The sequence below is a fragment of the Leptosomus discolor genome, chromosome 13, assembly GCF_034619465.1.
Source record: "Leptosomus discolor isolate bLepDis1 chromosome 13, bLepDis1.hap2, whole genome shotgun sequence".
NCBI lineage: Eukaryota > Metazoa > Chordata > Aves > Leptosomiformes > Leptosomidae > Leptosomus > Leptosomus discolor.
This window is the reverse complement of record NC_141403.1, coordinates 8,779,938-8,796,857: the sequence shown is the minus strand read 5'-3', so window position 1 is coordinate 8,796,857 and position 16,920 is coordinate 8,779,938. Positions and strand designations below refer to the sequence as shown.

Here is a 16,920-nt window from a genome sequence, read left to right as displayed (position 1 = left end):
AGGGGAATCTCACGGTGTTCATCAGCGCCCGCTCCAGCCCTTCAGTGTGATGTTTGGTGGGACCTGTACTGACCAGGTGACGTTAGTTGCAATAGCTGTCACCTACGTGTAACTGCTGGCTCTTAAGCGAGAGATGTGAGAGCATGTCTGCTTGGAAGGAAGAAAATGAGAAGCCATTCGGAGTCAGACTTCATTCTTTTGCAGTTAGGGAGCAGAGTAAATTTCTGGAGGGGCTCTGTGTTGGGTTTTGTTTGTTTTGTTGCTGTTTGGGGGTTTTTTTGGTTTGCTTTTTTAAGTATTGATTAGAGTACATTCCTGTCTGGTAGAATAAGTAGAGTCTAACTATGGGTTTTTTTAGATCTGACAAAGCCTGAGACATTCCGTGACCTTAGTAAACCAGTTGGTGCCCTGAATAAGGAGCGGCTGGACAGACTGTTGGTATGTATGTCTTGGCTTTCAGGTGCTGCACGTTTTGGGCCTTGTACATATTGGCAATTAGAGGAGCTTTGTCAAGCAAGCTTTGGGAATTATGTAGATACCTAAAGCTAACTAGAAACCTTATCAGAAGGAAACTTACCTATAAGTAAGCATAGCCACATGTATTTTTGGGTTGAGTTCATCACTACTGATTTTGTCAGAACTGATTTAAAGTGATTTGAATCTGTTTCCTCTCTCTTACTACTGTTTCATATGCGTATGCTTTTAAATGTCTTAGCTCACTTTTAAAATGAAATCCCCAAATCCCTTTAACTATTATAGCTGTGTTTGTATGGCAAGCACGGAGATGCTATAAACATATATGGAAATGAAAAGCTTCAAGGACAATGGTCTTAAATGCGTAATGTAAAACACGTATGTGAATTAAACAAGACAAAGCAGTAGACATCTTAAGTACTTCCATTTAAGAAAAATGCTGAATCTGAGGGAGAATACTTCAACAGGAGGAAATCTGGGCCAATTTGAAATTTCCACGTGCAGATAATAGTGCGCAAACTTTTTCTCAAAGCAGGCAGGCTCTCTGTTCCTAACAGGCACACACATAGTCACAGGCTTAGAAGGTCCTCAGCTTCTTGGCTTTTAGTTCTTTGGATAAAATCGTCTCCTATGATAGTTAATTATTCCAAAATCAGTTACAGAACATAACTATATTTAATGTTTTGGAACCTCTATTAGTTCTTCATGAAGCATTAGAGAAAAAAAATATTGCCAGACTAACTGCAGTATATTGACAAAAAAGATTAAATATTTCAAAATCATAAAGCTTCCTAATGTTGGGGAGGGTAAGAACATGATCAATATTAATTTTTCAAGAACAGTAAATAAAGTTTTATTTCGAAGGTCCAACTGTTTCCTCAAGCTGTAAGCTGCCTCGTGCTTAGTGGCAGTAAAAGTCGTTTTATTTAATTATGATAGGTTTTAGGGGTAACGCCTAGGAGCTTCAGACAGAAGGGAGTCTTCCAGGTTGAATTAAGTCAGGATGTTCTTCCATACTCTCATTAAACTTTGTGTAAAGACAGAAAGGAAGTATTTGTTCAGGCTCCTTGGAAGCTGAGTCATTGCAGTTATGTGTGAGAGAGGAAAAAAAGCTGGGAACCTGATAATCCTGGATGATTAGTTATAACAACTCTTTTGCCTTATTGATTTACTGATCTGATGAAAGCTGCACTGTTATTAGAACTTAGAGTTTGTTTTATCGTTAGAAAAAAAAATTTGAGAATGGTCCTAATCTCTGTCTTTAAAAAAGCCATAAAACAGTGTATGAGTTCGATACTGGGGGAAAGCAGGAGTGCTGATGTTAGACCTCTCTCTCTTCTTCGTGTGTTGCAGACGCGTTACCAGGAAATGCCAGAGCCCAAGTTCATGTATGGGAGCCATTATTCATCCCCGGGTTACGTTTTGTTTTATCTCGTTAGAGTTGGTGAGACAGCTTTTACATGCTCTCTGAGCAGACAGTTACTGCCAAAGTGGACAAGGTTTGGAGCAAGCTGATGATTTTTTTCCTCTCTCCTTAGCCCCAGAATACATGCTCTGTCTGCAGAATGGGAAGTTTGATCACGCTGACAGAATGTTCAACAGGTTTGTTGACACTTTCTCTGTAACTGGGTTGGGTTTGTTTTCAAATATGCATCGAGGGAGTGCAAAGCCTTAAAAAAATACTTGTTTTTTTTAAACAAATGTGTGATTGCTATGTGTTATCTAGTCTTGCAGAAACCTGGAAAAACTGTTTGGATGGTGCAACAGATTTCAAAGAGGTAAATGGCTGGAAAATGATTCAAGTGCTTCTTGGTGTCTGTGCAAAGCTTTCTGTTCCTAGATGTGTCCTGCTGATTTGGGAGTCTGGGGCGTGGGGGGTTGCTTGGGGTTTCTGTGGTTTTCAGTTGTGGGGGAGTTTAAGGCTGTCGACTGCATTTTATGAATCCTTGAATGTTTTTTATCTTCTTCCTTCTCTGTAATTCCATGATTGCTTGTCTGTCTGCTTTCTGGCTTTTAGTTTAACAGAAGTATCATTGTGAATGTTATTGGAATAAGTGGGAATTGCCAGAGTGGATTAAGGCTGAAAAGATGCAATTTTATGTACCGACTCCTGGAATCTTGTAAGGATTTGGCTGTCTTACGATGGTACATCTGGAGAGGCTAAACTATAGTATATATCTTATAGTTTTATCTTAAGATATAGTTTTATCTTAGTTTTTTGAGCCTCATAGAAACCGTAACTTGTAGAGTATGTTGAGAATGCTTAACTGTCAAATAGTGGGTACTGTTAAATAGTGTTTCTTTGCTAAAGGAGTTTAATACAGTGATACTTTAAGAAAAAAACAACCTATCATTAATGGTTAGCTATGGTGGTCTTTAAATAACTGACAGCCTCTGAAATTTTTGTCAGCATTCTAGTTTTATTCTAGATTTTTGTCTTGACTCTTACCTGATGTCTTAAAAATGACAAGGTAGCTATGCAATGAGAGTTCCGAAGAGACTCTTAGATATTACAGATTTGTATGTCACACATTGCGTATTAAAAATATTTATACCGCTCTGAATTTACCTCAGAGAATTGCCTCGTTGGTAGTCAAGAAGCCTAAAAGTGGTTGGAAGGATGATAGGAGGAAGTTTCCAGTGCTGCTTTACTGACAGAGAGGAAAGCCTGGAAAAATTACTACCCAATTTTAGGGCTTGACACATGAACTTTGATAACTTTCAGGTTTTACTGACTCTATTCTACATCGATGATCAAAGCTAAGCTAATATCAAAACTTCCTTTTTTTTTTTTTTTTTCTTCCAGTTGATTCCAGAATTTTATGAAAATGATTCTAGTTTTTTAGTAAACAGTTTGAAGTTGGACTTGGGAAAAAGGCAGGGTGGAAAGATGGTTGAAGATGTAGAGCTTCCCCCTTGGGCATCAGGTAACAATAGTCAAACTTCTCGAGTTATGAATTAATTCAAGATTATCTAGATACCTGGGACGGTGGTTCTTCTCTCAAAAATGCCCATTCTGTTTTCTTCAGAAGGAATTTTTGCTTTAAAACATTGACATAATTAACACTTGCATTTTTGTAGCGAATTTCAGGTTTGGTGTGGGGTGTTGGGGCTTTTTGTTTGGTTGCTTTTTCAAGAAGGAAGAGGAACAGAGATGGATACCAATACTGAATGGGGTATCTTCTCCTTTCATTAACCTTTCTCTTGCCAGGTCCTGATGACTTTCTCCAGAAGAGCCAAGAGGCTTTAGAAAGTCAGTATGTATCAGAACATCTTCATGAATGGATTGACATAGTATTTGGCTACAAGCAGAAAGGAAGTGAAGCAGTTGCAGCTCACAATGGTAAATATACACTTTATAGAAATAAAAAAAAAAGGGGCTGCTTTAATTAGGCAGGAGTGGTGAATAACAGCGTATCTGTAGTGCCTCACTTGTTCTGAGCGTTCATAACTATGCTTTGAATGCTCGATCCTTAAAGGAAATGCAGTTCTTTGTTACTGGAAATAGCATCTTATCTTGTAAAATCTATTCCCTTCATGGTGATTTGATCTTGGGAGAGGTACTTAAGATGGTAGGCAAGGAGTTTCCACAGCACAGTGTGGCAATGTAGTCTGGAATTAGTGTTTCCCAATTAACTGAGATTGCTGTGTTGATGTGTTTAATTTATCTAGACCTAATAGTAATACCAAAGATTAACTTATTCAGCAGTCTGATGTGTAGCTATGTATGTTACTGCCCATTAAGGAGATGTCCTCTTGGCAAAGCAAGATTAGCAGATGAGATTTTTAGGTGTTCATTGCAGAAGCCCTAATCCTCTTGACAGGTAACAGGCAGCACTGAGATAGTTTGCACTTAAAAAGACAGAATAAGTTTCAAAAGAAAACCTTCCTGCCACAGCAGGAAGGGAAGGAGTAAGCAACTCTTCGTTTTGGTAGTCAGTGCTTTCCACTTCCAGGGTAAGATAATGTGATTTGTTTTGTGGTGAGGTTTCCTTGTTGGTTTTCTTCTGGTTGTTGTTGTTGCTGGGTTTTTAAATATGCTTCCCCACGTGTCCTTAAATCATGATTGGCTATATTTTAGGCTTGCAGGGTTTGGCATCTGATCATAGTGTGACCATAAGTGTCAGTCACAGTGTGCCTGAGGCTTTCAACATGGTAAATGAGCATTTCAATGACGGCACCTGTACATTTTCCTCTCAAACGAGGGCACTTTTTGTGCACAATGTGCTGCTTCTGCTGCAGTGGATTTTTACTGGCGTAATGAATTGCAGACACTTGCGTAGACAAGAGGGACAGAAGGGATCTGTGTATGAATGACCTTACGTTGAAAGATGAAGTGTTCTTATGCAGAGGCCCCCAAGTAGTTCGCGGTGTCACTGCTATCCTCATAGCAAACGAGCAGGAGAAGAGGCAGGCCTGCATGGTCATTCTTTACCACATTTTGTGGCCTGTCTAGAAGATCACCAGGGATCCCGTTGTGTAACTGTGCTGATTTTTCTTTCTGTATGGAGTGTGTGTAAGAGGTATTTAATGAAGCTTAAATAAGTCAACCTTCCCTTACGAAAGGACTGGTTTTTTCTGAAACGTCCTTTGACTCTCTTGGAAATCCTAAGCGTTTTTCAGGTAAGAAAACCAGGGTTAAAACGCAAGATCTTAACCTCTGTAGCCTGCTGAAATAGCTTAATTGCTTAAATATGACCAAGTTGAGTAAAAAATACAACTTTTGGTTTTTTTATAGTAGGTATGCAAGACAAAAAAGATGAGCCTTGTGTATCTACATTGAACAAATAAACTTTTTTTTTTCCCCCTAGTGTTTCACCCGTTAACTTACGAAGGAGGAGTGGATTTAAACAGGTAATTAACAAGAATCAGAATGTTTTCGTTAAATTTAGCTAAATTTCTCACTGTCCCTCCAGGTTCTCTGCTCTGTGTATGAATGGTATAGCTCTCCCATCCTCCATGCCCAAACATGCAGAGAACCAGCATCAGGTTCTCAGTTTTAGCATGCATTGAAAGATTATTACTTGAATGTTTCTCAGCCTGGCTTTCGTGAAATTGCTTTATTTTTTTAATTGATGAGCGTACTGTCATTGTACATAAACGAAATCATGAAGCTGTTGTATGATTGTCTGTCACATCTGTGGTAAATCAGTTCCGTAAGAATCTGTCGTGGCCTGTCATGCTGCAGTAACTGCACACACAGGCGTTCAGGGGAGGGGAGGAAAAGAAAAGGACTTGCCTACTTGGCTTAATTAAATATCTTGTTTTTGTAAAGTATTATGGACCCCAATGAAAAAGTAGCTCTGCTGACACAAATCTTGGAGTTTGGGCAGACGCCAAAACAGTTGTTTACAATTCCTCATCCTCGAAGGATAATACCGAAGGTGAAAAGCTTGTCTCGAACATCTAGTCACAGTGTTTCCATAACTGAGTCTCCAGGTAAATGCTTAACAGATAGACTGATGATGTAACGGATTGGTAATTTTGAGAAGTTCTGTGTCTTTCTCCCACAGGATCTCATTACACAGCTCTCTTGGCCGCTTTCCCCGTAAGCCAGCTCCAAATAAATCCACGCACTAACTGTTAAACTGCCCAGAGCAGTTCCAAATATGAAAATACAGGCGTTGTCCTGCGTTTTGCCTTCTGTTCCAGCGGTCTCCCCTGGGACTGCTTGGGCTCTGCTTTGGGAGCTGTGGGAGGGCCGTCCTCCCTGGCCTTCCATGACGCTTCCAAATCAAGCTGACATGACAGCAGCTTCGATGACTGTATCTGCAGGCGTTCTAAACACTGTAAAGATTTGGTCAGTTTTTAAGCAGGGATGCCTTTGGGGTGATCAATTGGCTTGGTCTAAATAAACCGTAAGAACTTAAATTAAGCCCATGAATTTTTTTTTCCTTTTCCATGACTTGAGTGAAAATCTGTGAAGCAATTACTTTGTTTTCCCTACATACTGTAGGGACAATGTTGATTGAATCATTTTTTTCAAGAAAAGGCTATGTCATGCCATCACAGGCTTCTGTTCAGCATGGAACTTTCACCGTTTCTCTGAAACTAAGACGCTGCGGTCCTCGTCGTATGTATAGTGGTTTAACTATAAATTGGACTGAAACTTCAGCCCAGGTATCACATGGGAAGGTTTTGCTCAGTGAGTTGTCTTCAGTTCACTTACCATTTGCTGACTTTCGTTTTTAAGCAGAGCAGTGGAGATCAGTGCCACTTAGCGTGGCAACCTGCAGCATCCAAGAGTGGCTTTGAAAGCTGTATATGGTGAGGATAATATTCGTATGTTAAAGAGATAGGGCAGTATGCTGCCCAAGTCATTAATTTACAGATCAACAGTTCCTCTTGGGTTTGACCTTCTTGTAGTAATTGAGATCTAATTGTCTCAATTTTCTTGCATTTTTTATCCCTTAACTTTTGCAACAGTGCAGTGAAATGAAGTTGTAACAAAAGCACACGCTGTGTTGTGGCAGCAGGTGCTTTCCTGGTGCTTTTCTGTTTGGAAAGCTCTTGACATCTCAATGGAACTACCAAACCTTTTTTTTTTCCCCCCAGTTTGGAAATGTATTCTGTAAACTCTCTAGTTTAAAAGCCCAGGTTTTGGGAGAAAAATCATATTTTTGACGGTGTAAGCCTCTGCATTCAGCAAGAGATTTGGAAGAAAGTTAGTGATCTTGTCACCCTGTGCGTTAGCCAAAAATCCTTATTCCTGGAGCTCTGCATGATTTCTGTACTTTCATATTTATGTTTGTAACTTCAGCTACCTAGTTATCTGAACTCTTTATTTTCTATTTGTGATAAAACTCTTTTGTGGCATTTTATTGCAGTTTCTCCAAATGAAGAATCATTTGAGGATTTGACAGAAGAAAGTATAACGCTTGCTTGGAACAATATTGCCAAACTAAAAGTAGATGAGCAATATAAAATTCACAAAGAGTAGGTACTATTCTTTTCTTTTCACAGTCAAAATTTTCACTGGCAGGAGGGGGGGTGGTATCGGCGTGTCAATCGGAATGATGGGTTAGGGCTGAAGGTAAAAACTGTCCCTTATGAGACAGCTCAGTGGTTTGATTGCGTGAGGTGAGCTGGAGCATATGGTGGGTTATCAGTCCAGAAAGGGTATTTGTCAGCCTGATTTTTTTGTTGTGGGTTTTGTTGTTCCTTGCACAGATCTAGAGCCACGTTCATTACCATTTCAGTACCCGAAGCAGATACAGGCTACCCTTCTCTAAAACTGTGATAGCAGCAGCCAGACAAAACTTCTGTTTAGTCACCTGTGACCCCAGGAGGACCTAACTCTGTCCCATTTGATTGGAAAGGTTAAACCACTTTACTGTACACCTCGAGCCACTGCTGTAGGAGCGGTTTGCCAAGACTCCAGTTACAGGTTTTCTGTTCATCCAGGTCCCAAACTGCAGTTCTGGTGGATCCTAGGGAGCCAGAGCCAGCAGGGGCACTTCAGGTGAACTTTGAAATGCCTGACAATGAACAGCGGCCGCTGTTTGTTTTAAGGACTGGTTTTCCTTTGGCCCCATCCTTTGTCCCAGTGGCTGGACTAGTGGGAGGTTTTCTTACTACCTTGAGTGCAACTACTTTGTTGGGGGCTGTAACTCAAGTCTAGAAAAGAAACCTCCTCTTGTCCAGAAAGTAAAGTAGCATTTGTAGTGAGAAAGGGCCTCTGCTACCAGATCGTTAGGATTGGGGAAATCCTGATCCTGAAAAGAGACTTGAATTTCAGCTTCTGATGCTTTTTCTTCTTTTCTTCTGAAGACTGCTGAGAAAAAAATAGAAGCAGGTCTGTGTAATAGAATTTTGGCTGTGCAGAATGCTCTGTGCCTCCAAACAGCAAACACCCTGACAGGAGCTGTATGTCTAAATTTCTAGACTGTAGTGACTTTGCTATTGTCAAATTTGAGGAGAAAATACATGCAGGTTCTGATGCCTGACGCTTGAGGTATTCAGTATCTGCTTGTAGGCAGGTTCCTGGCTCTCTTTGTAGCTAATCCCAAATTGGAAAGCCTGGATGTGCAACTATTTGTCCTCTCGCATGGGCGTGTCCTTTCTGTGGAGGATGAAGTTCTCACAGGACAATATGGGGCACCTCTGTTGGTGTTTGACGTATTGCATCAAGGTATATTTTTGTCTCTAGCCACACACCACACCACTGCAGTGCTTTTAGTCTCCTTGGATGTCTTGGCTCTTACAGAGATCAAATAACAAATTTCAGCTGTAGTCAACTTATGGGATGGTGGTTAAGTTTCAAAACCTATGACATCACCTTTAAGCTTATTTATATTAAACAGGGCAATCACTGGAATCGCAGTCACTTACAATGGGTCTTCTGTGTTCACTACGTCCCAGGGTAAGTATTGTTGGGGAAGTATTTACTGGCATCCGCAACATAAATGCGGGTTAACGTTTTGTGAACAAAATAGCGTGAAACTCTGAAATGCAGTTATGATGGAGTCCCGTGAATACCTTCACTGAGAGCAAAACGCAGACAGCATTAAACGGGGTATTCCTGGAATCACAGAGTTCTGCTTTTTTTACAGCCATGGAAGGAGTGGCCCTAATCTTCTGCCAAATGCTAGGTTCTTGTTTCCACTTCGTGCTCAGGTCCTTCTCATTGTTTGAGAGAATTTCAGTATTCACTTGTGAAGGCCACTTCTGTTTGGCTTCTGGATTGTCAGCTTTGCAAGTCACCTATTACAGAAATTAAATACAGTTTAAGTGAATGAATTTAAGTTGTATGTTACTTTGACTCAAGGATTTCAATATTATTGATGTTTAGGCTTTAGGTAGTTTCTCCCTTTGGATACCTGAGTTCTCTCAGAGTTTGGTGGTCAGGCAGGAGTCCATCTGTAACTGGTGCAAAACAGGCGAGTTCCAGGCTCAAGTCACAAGCTTTATAAAGAGTTTCTCAAAGATGATGAGAAACCTAGACCTGCTTTTCCTAGTAAGATACTTGAATATTTAAACAGGAGGAAAATTACGAGCTTCTATAATATAAACCAATCCTTTATCTTCTGTCTGTCTTGTCCCTTATCCCCAGATTCAACTTTGAAGATGTTTTCCAAAGAATCAAAAACAATCCAGAGAAGCATGTCCTTTTCAAACATGGTGAGTTGCTGTCAAAATAAAAACGAGATCATTGGGAGTCTTCTGAGAGCTGCTCAGAGGAATGGCTCTTAGCATCCGTCAAGGCCTCTTTCCTTCCCCTGCCTACTCAATTGTACTGTGTGTGAATAATTTAGCGAAGTAAATTGAGGCTCTGTCAGGCCCCCGGGGAGGCAGAGCGCGTTCTGCCAACTCGGGAAGGGAGCATTGTCTGGTCGTGCTTTACTTCTGTCCAGCTCTGGGTCTTGTTGCTACCCAGGAAAGGGCTTGTGGTAGACAAGGATAGTCTGGCGTGAGGAGAGGAGTCTTCCCGAACAACCTTCAACTGCCCCTGGGACCAGCATCGCAAAGCTTAAATCCCACCACCCACGTGCTCGCATCCAGCATTCCCTTGCTGCTCCCGAGTGCCCGAAGGCTGTGAGGCAGCAGTGGAGGAAAACCAAGCCCAGGGAGGGGGATCTCTGCTGGGTGAATTTGAGCCATCCTTCCTCAATGAACAGCAATCTCAGCAACCTCTGAACGTTTGTACCCCGCTTCTGAAACAGAACTTGGAAAGAGAGTCTGTGTTCGACTTTCTGTGGCCAGACCTGGGTCATAGCGATTCGCTCCCAATAGTCGTGTTGGGAGTCCTTTATTGAGGCAAGACACTAGGATATAGCAGCCTTCTCTGCACCCCCATCTCCGGGGGGACAATAAAAGGCAAATAGGTTGCCCAGGCAGAAGCCATAGCGTGCTCTAACAGGTCCCCAAAGGAGTTGCAGGATCAAGACCCTGTGGCCTGCCATGGCACACACTAGAAGGGGAGTCCAGCTACAGCCATTCCCAACGCTTTAGCCGAGGCAAACGTAGGAATGTCACTTCTCAGTGCTGTAAAAAGGGAGCTCTTTGCTGAATCCTAGGCCAAAAGTCAGTTTTTCATGAGGGGGCCTCGTATACTCCTTTTTTCCTTCTTCTCCTCTCTGTGGTTTTCATGCTGCCCTGTTGCAGCAGCGCTGGAAGCAGCAGCAGTCTTTTTACAGCCCAGCAGCTCGCTCTTTGCTAGAACAGATCTAAAGCATCACCAGTGATGGTACTAGTAGAAGCACTGGGCTGAGTTTTTGTTGTGGTTTTTTTTTTTTCCCTTGCTGTTTCCAGTGATGGTAATGCAGCCAAGCAGCTCTCTGTAAGGCACGTTTCTTGTTGAGAATAGTAGAAGTTGCATAGTCACGGTGGTTGTTTGAAAGAGCTGAGCTCCCTAGGGTTAGGGCTAGGGTTAGCTGTCTTGGAAAACACACGTCAAAGGAAACCATCATTTTTGGCTTCTGCTAGCTCTAGAACTGACAGAACTTACATGAGAAGAGCTGACCTCGTTTCTCCTGGGCGTAAGCAGCTCCATACCATGGCCTTGACACACTGGCACTCTGCAAAAGGAGACCCACAGTTCTGCTCGGGTTCCTGAGCTGCAGTGCTGCTCTTGGGTTTACCAGGCCTTAAGTATTTGTGAAGCTCTGTGTCCAGCCTGGGAGGGTTTCCCTGAGCAGTGCTTGTGTGACACCTGTGTGTTGTGTGTACAGAAGATTAAAATGCTTCTTGTTCTCCAAAAGCACGTTAACATACTGCTTTGTGATGGGGGTAAGAAATTGAACACTTACTTTTCTTTCTTTATTTTTTTTCCTTTTTTTTTTTTTACAGGCTTTGTCATCCTGTCTGATCTTACCAGGAGATACCACTGTGATAAGCTCTTCATGGGACAATCATATGTGTGTATTTACTTCCTGTTGACTATTGAATTACACTGAGTGCCTTGGTCATTTTTTTTATTGTTTTAGATGATGACACAGACATTTATTGTTTAAACACAATGTCTATATTTCTACTTTATTTTTTGGTAGATTTCTGTTAGAAACTGTAGAAGCAAAGTGCCTTTCCTCTATGTAGAAAAAAAAAACCATTTTACGTTTCCTGACAATGTAATGCTTTTGTAACATTTTCCTGTTAGATATTTTTATTCAGTTGCATTTGGAAGACAGCAAGACATCCTAATGGGGCACGATGATGCAGTCAGTAAGATCTGTTGGCGTGATGGGCGTTTATATTCTGCGTCTTGGGATTCCACTGTGAAGGTTTGTGTGTGCGTTTGTTATATTTTAATCGCTATTTTTAGCCAGCGCTTTTTAATATTCAGCCAGCCAGATGCTTTGGAGCGGATGTACCTGTTCCATCAGGATAATAACTTAGTGTCACAGTATTCTTCTATCCCTAGTGTGTTCTGTTTCTAGAATATCTTCTTCATTTGGCTTCATCTCAACTGCTTCAAAGCTAGTGTTGCTTTAAACAAATTTCACTCCTCCTAACTTACTCTAAACGTGGGGGTTTTGGAGACAAACTGTGTTTGTTGGAGGAACTAGAATGTTTTGTGACCTTGACTAGTGATTCTGTTCGCTGAGCGCAATAGGCTTCTGAAAACGTTCAGTAGTTTTGTAGCTGATGTTCCTCAGCTGAGCGGACCAGGACCTTGCTAATCGTGCCTACAGCTAGGTGGAAAGATAATCTGGAAGTTAGAAACAGGAAAGAAGTTCCCCAAACCTTCCCTGTACGGCTTTTGGGTAAGGGTACGCCCAGCGCAGGGGGACGCCGTACTTGGGCAGGCTCCTGCGAGCTGCCTGGAGTCACACGGTCACGTTTCCCGCGGCTCTGCTTGGGGTAGAGGAGCTCAGGTGCCGCTGGGGTCGCCGTATCCGGCCACGTCGGCGAGGCAGGCGGTCAACACGAGCGGCCCTCTGCGCCGGGAGGGTTCGGTACAGAAGAGACTCGCTCCAGAGTGACACCAATCCTGGAGTGAACGTAACCCTGTGTGTTGCAGGTGTGGCACTGTGCTCCCGGAGAGACCCTGGGCCCCAGGAAACACCGCTGCGAGCTGCTGGCGGAGCTGGAGCACGATGTCAGCGTAAGTGTGCGGGCAGAGACGCGGGGAGATCAGTTGCTCGTTCCAACCGAAGTCAAGAGCTAGCGGTGAAGCCCAAGGGCTGAGTGAGGGGCCGAGTTGTTTTGGGAAGTGTGTGTGTGTTGGGGGGTTTTGTTTCCTCTGGGGTTGTCCGAGATGCGTCCTGCGCTGGTGTCCCCCGAGGGGCCCGCTCCTGGGGACTGGAGCACCAGTATAAACAGAGGTTCTGTAATTCGTCCTGCTTGGCTTGTGTGCACGAAGTCCCGGGGGGGACTGGGGGACTTTTGTTGGCTGCTTTGGTTTTGAAAAGAGAGTAGTGTTTTTCAAGTATTTTCATTGTTGCAGCTGCTTCTTAATGTATCTCTGCCAAAGGCAAGCAAATGAAAAAGCATTTGTCTTGGTTGTTTACCATGCTATAAAATATATATTATGGAATTTCACTGTAAATCTGTAACACATTGTGGGCACTGAATCATAAATGTGTGACTGTACACTCTTATTTATAGCCTCTAATGTCACCTTAGTAGGATTTTAGAATTACTGTGTTTTAAAACTTCTTAACAGTTAAGTTTTTTTAACAGGTCACAATATAGACATTTACTGAAACGGTTCTGATCCCGTTCAAGAACTGTGCCTAAGAAAATAAAACCAACTGGTGACTAGGAAGTTCTTTAAAGAAGAATTTCACCCTTAAGGGTAAAGTCTTGCACTTAGGTGGAGAGTGTGTGTCCTAAAAGCAGCCTGAAATGATGTGCATTTCTGATTCTGCAAAGAAAAGGCATTTTAAAATATCATCAAAGGGACCTATCTCTTACTTTTTATAGGCAAGGTTTTTAATAATTGTACTTAAAGATGCTGCAGAATTAAAAGCTTTTTGTAAATACCAGCTTGGGGATAACGGGCTGGCTTTGTGCGTGTTTAAAGTCTGTCTCGAAAGAACAGGAAAAGCGTGGGCTGTTTAACTTCCCAGGTAAATACAATCGACCTTAACGCCTCAAACACTGTACTCGCGTCCGGAACCAAGGAGGGCACCGTCAGTGTTTGGGATGTGGCTGCAGCCACGGTGTTGCACCAGTTGCCGTGTCACTCTGGGACTGTGTTCGACGCTGCTTTTAGTCCTGGTACGTTGGATTTCAGTTTTTAGTATGTGCTGTTGGGAGTTTCAAAGGGAATCTTAGCGCTGGTTTCATGTCACAGGCCCCCGTTATTGGATGTACTGCTTTAAGGAGGGCAGCGAGATGTTTTGGATTGACACGCAGCTGCATCATAAAGAATATATTAATTGTACACAAGGCCGTGCTGGACTGCCGAGCAGCGGTCCAGGCTCTAAACCAATCTTGCTTATCATTGCTTGCGTGGAGACTTCCTTTGCAGGCGTTATCTCTGAATAAGTAGGTTGGGCAGCGTCACATCTGACGTGCCGTATCGCAGGCGGCTGTGGTAGCTGGAACTGAAGGCCTAAATGTGCTTTTTTTGTTGTTGTTTCTTTGCTTTTTGGTTGTGCAGACAGCAGACACCTGCTCAGCACAGGAGAGGACTGTTGTTTTAAAGTACTGGATGTACAGACTGGAATGCTGATATCTTCTGTAACTGCGGATGAGCCACAGAGGTAATCCTGAGAAGACCCAGTCCGTGACGCTGCAAGCCCAGTTCAGCTGCTGTGGGGGTGCTCGAGGGTTGGTGACAGCAGAGCAGAGAGGGCAGCAGGGCCGGCAGCTTTGATGGCATCACTTTCTAAAGCGCAAAGGCCGCCACGCTAGCATGAGGCGTGCCTTACGACCAAGCTTTCCAAACTGGGACAAAACAAGTATCTACGTAACTAACTCATGGGTTTTTTCAACAACTTCAGCGTCCATAAGTGCTGGGAGCTGTAGCCAAGCAGCTTTTCCTGCAGCTGAGCTACTGAAGTTCCTAACAAGGAGACAGTTCTCTTCCTTCAGTCATCTCTGTCAATAATCTTGACTTTCTTTTTTTTTTTTTTTTAAATGCTTTCTTTTTGTTTCCATGATCTGGGTAAAGATTGGCCATTAGAATTAAGAGTGGTCACTTCTTTTTCTCCCAAACCAAAATGCATACAGCTCTTTATGGTTTATCAGGCAGAGGGAATGCTTCTCAGCTCCTAGGGTAAAAAGATGGCAGCCACACGTGGAGTATGCTTCTTGTGTTCTTGTGCATGTGTATACATAAATATATAGATATATGCAGGTGTATATTTTTTTTTTCTTCAGTTATTTCCCCCAAAGTCATCTTTGCACTGTTGGAGGAATGTGAGTGAGGGAAGTGAAGGTGGTGGCTCCCGAGAGCCCTTGGTACCGCACACGCGTACAGCTGGCGGGGCCCGTGGCTGTCGTGGGAATACATTCCATCCCTCTGCCAGGGGAAGGTCTGGCTGGGCCCAGGGCAGTCAGAGCAGCGAGTTTGGGTTGTGACCCTTCAAAATAGTTTGGGAATAACCTTTCCAGAAAGACACTGTTAAAGGGGGGAGTGTCCTTCAGTTTAACTTTAATTCTTTTTAGCTTAGTCAGGTTGGAAATGTTGGGCTCTCCTTGTACAAAAGCCTGAACTGATTTCAGACTTACCTGCAGGTGCTTCAGGTGGGATGGAAATACCATCTTATCAGGAAGCCAGTCTGGTGACTTACTGGTTTGGGACCTTCTCGGAGGAAAAGTTGTTGAAAGAATCAAAGGACATACAGGTAAGCCCGAGCTACTCCTGTTCTCAAACTGAATGGAAGATTCCTTTTTTCCAGCTGTGTTAGTATTGAAAAGTTTGAGTCCCACCTGCTCAGTCAGGGGCTGTTGTTTGTGTGAGTGGTGCCTGGAACACCAGAGCTAAAAGTGGGTCTACGGGGGCCTCGCAGGAGTGTCAGTAACCGTGGAGGAGTATTGCTGTTCACAAGACTGGCCTCGGGTAAATGACTTGGGGTTTTTCCAATTCACACACCACCACAACCGTCAGGGGGTTTTTACTTCGTAGCCCTAATCGAGTGTGGTATAGACTGCACTGGTACTTCATCAAAGTCCATCCAGACTGTGAGTCTAACAACACACCAAGTATAAAGTTGACTAGGGAAAGTGGTTTGGATGAGGAGTTATAGGCTGCTGAAGTGTGTCTGTGTAGTCTTTGGTACATTAACGAGCAGGCGGGGTGGAGGAGGAAAAACTACCTCAGTTTTACTCGGTTTGGGTTCTAAGGCTGCCGGCATGAGCAGTTGTTTCAAACTTCCCCACTACAAGCTTGTGCTCTGGAACTCAGCCTGTACAGACGTTCAGGACCTCAGGGAACCTTTAGCAGGGGGCTTCTGGCTGTGGGCTGGAAGATGGGCACGTGTTAACAAACAGAAGTCCAAATGGCAGAGAGACAAATCTCACCTTCTAGAGAAACCTCCTCCCCTTAGCAGCACCCTGGCAAAGGGATTCGTGGGGATAAGTGCTCTGCACTGCAAGGGCCATTGTCCCTCTAGCAGCCAACGTTGGCTGGGGCAGTGAGCTTGGGCTTATAACTGTGAGCAAGAGCAGCCACCCAGAAGCTGCTGAAATTCTTCTTAGCGGGTGTGGTGTCAGTGTAATCCAAACTGATGACAAGCTGATCCTAAACTCTCTTAAAAAAGATCTGTTCTGTGACTCGAGTTCCATGTGTATCTGCATTTGGATTTACTCGTTGGGGTTTTTTGTTGCCAGGTGCTGTAACAGCCATGTGGATGAACGACCAGTGCAACAGCGTTGTGACAGGAGGGGAGGACAAACAAATCGTGTTCTGGAAGCTGCAGTACTAAGTGCCTTTCCCTCCTGGCGTTTAAACGAACTCTTGTTTTAAACCAAACCTTTTAAAGGAACTTAACTGTGTGCAATGATGGCTGCTGAAGTTCAACCTGCCAGGAAGCTTCATTCAGCTACACCTTTCTATGTCATGGTGACTCCACTGAGCTCTTAACTTCCAGACTGTCATACTGAAAGTGCTTGGCTGAAGTGCTATCCAAGAGTAAATTAAAGACCTATTTTTCTGTAATTAAAGAGCTCTTAACTTGCAGTCATTGCTTGATTTACACAGAAGGCGCTGTTTACATGGTTTCAGAGCAGCAGCAGTTGCATTCTCAGCTCAGAAGCCTTTAAGGATGTGGGTTAGGGCTATGTCTCACATACTCCCTTACTTCTGCCTTTCATCCCATCTGTTACTCTCCTTCTCTCCATAATCTTTGCATGTTTTGTGTGGTGTTCTCGACTCTTTCAACTGAAGTCGTGTTTGAGATGGCATTTAAATACAGCATTTAAACAGAGCTCAGCTCCTGGGTTTAGCCTCTCGCTTGTTAACCCTGTGACAGAGCACTGGCATAGCCCCACGCTGCTGTTACCAGTCCTCATCTTGCAGCACTGGGGGCCCTGTCTCTTCACCTTTCATTGTATTTA

At 43.2% G+C, this 16,920-nt stretch overlaps 1 protein-coding gene across 2 annotated transcripts in view; it reads left to right on the top strand.

The window, feature by feature from the left end:
- Positions 1 to 16,571, top strand: part of NSMAF (neutral sphingomyelinase activation associated factor) — a 39,213-nt gene extending 22,642 nt beyond the window's left edge. The window contains exons 14-31 of one of the 2 annotated variants that reach the window (XM_086472727.1): positions 359 to 438; positions 1,828 to 1,918; positions 2,013 to 2,076; positions 2,201 to 2,252; positions 3,281 to 3,401; positions 3,686 to 3,817; positions 5,286 to 5,328; positions 5,750 to 5,913; positions 7,302 to 7,410; positions 8,778 to 8,836; positions 9,527 to 9,594; positions 11,263 to 11,330; positions 11,570 to 11,693; positions 12,434 to 12,517; positions 13,485 to 13,635; positions 14,021 to 14,123; positions 15,100 to 15,209; positions 16,195 to 16,571. In XM_086472727.1, the coding sequence (XP_086328853.1) occupies positions 359 to 438; positions 1,828 to 1,918; positions 2,013 to 2,076; positions 2,201 to 2,252; positions 3,281 to 3,401; positions 3,686 to 3,817; positions 5,286 to 5,328; positions 5,750 to 5,913; positions 7,302 to 7,410; positions 8,778 to 8,836; positions 9,527 to 9,594; positions 11,263 to 11,330; positions 11,570 to 11,693; positions 12,434 to 12,517; positions 13,485 to 13,635; positions 14,021 to 14,123; positions 15,100 to 15,209; positions 16,195 to 16,289 (1,718 nt within the window). In that variant the 3' untranslated portion in view covers positions 16,290 to 16,571. Of the gene's footprint in view, positions 1 to 358; positions 439 to 1,827; positions 1,919 to 2,012; positions 2,077 to 2,200; positions 2,253 to 3,280; positions 3,402 to 3,685; positions 3,818 to 5,285; positions 5,329 to 5,749; positions 5,914 to 7,301; positions 7,411 to 8,777; positions 8,837 to 9,526; positions 9,595 to 11,262; positions 11,331 to 11,569; positions 11,694 to 12,433; positions 12,518 to 13,484; positions 13,636 to 14,020; positions 14,127 to 15,093; positions 15,210 to 16,194 lie in introns of those variants that run through there. The other variant, XM_086472725.1, reaches the window with a different exon arrangement.
- Positions 16,572 to 16,920: the final 349 nt, after the last annotated feature.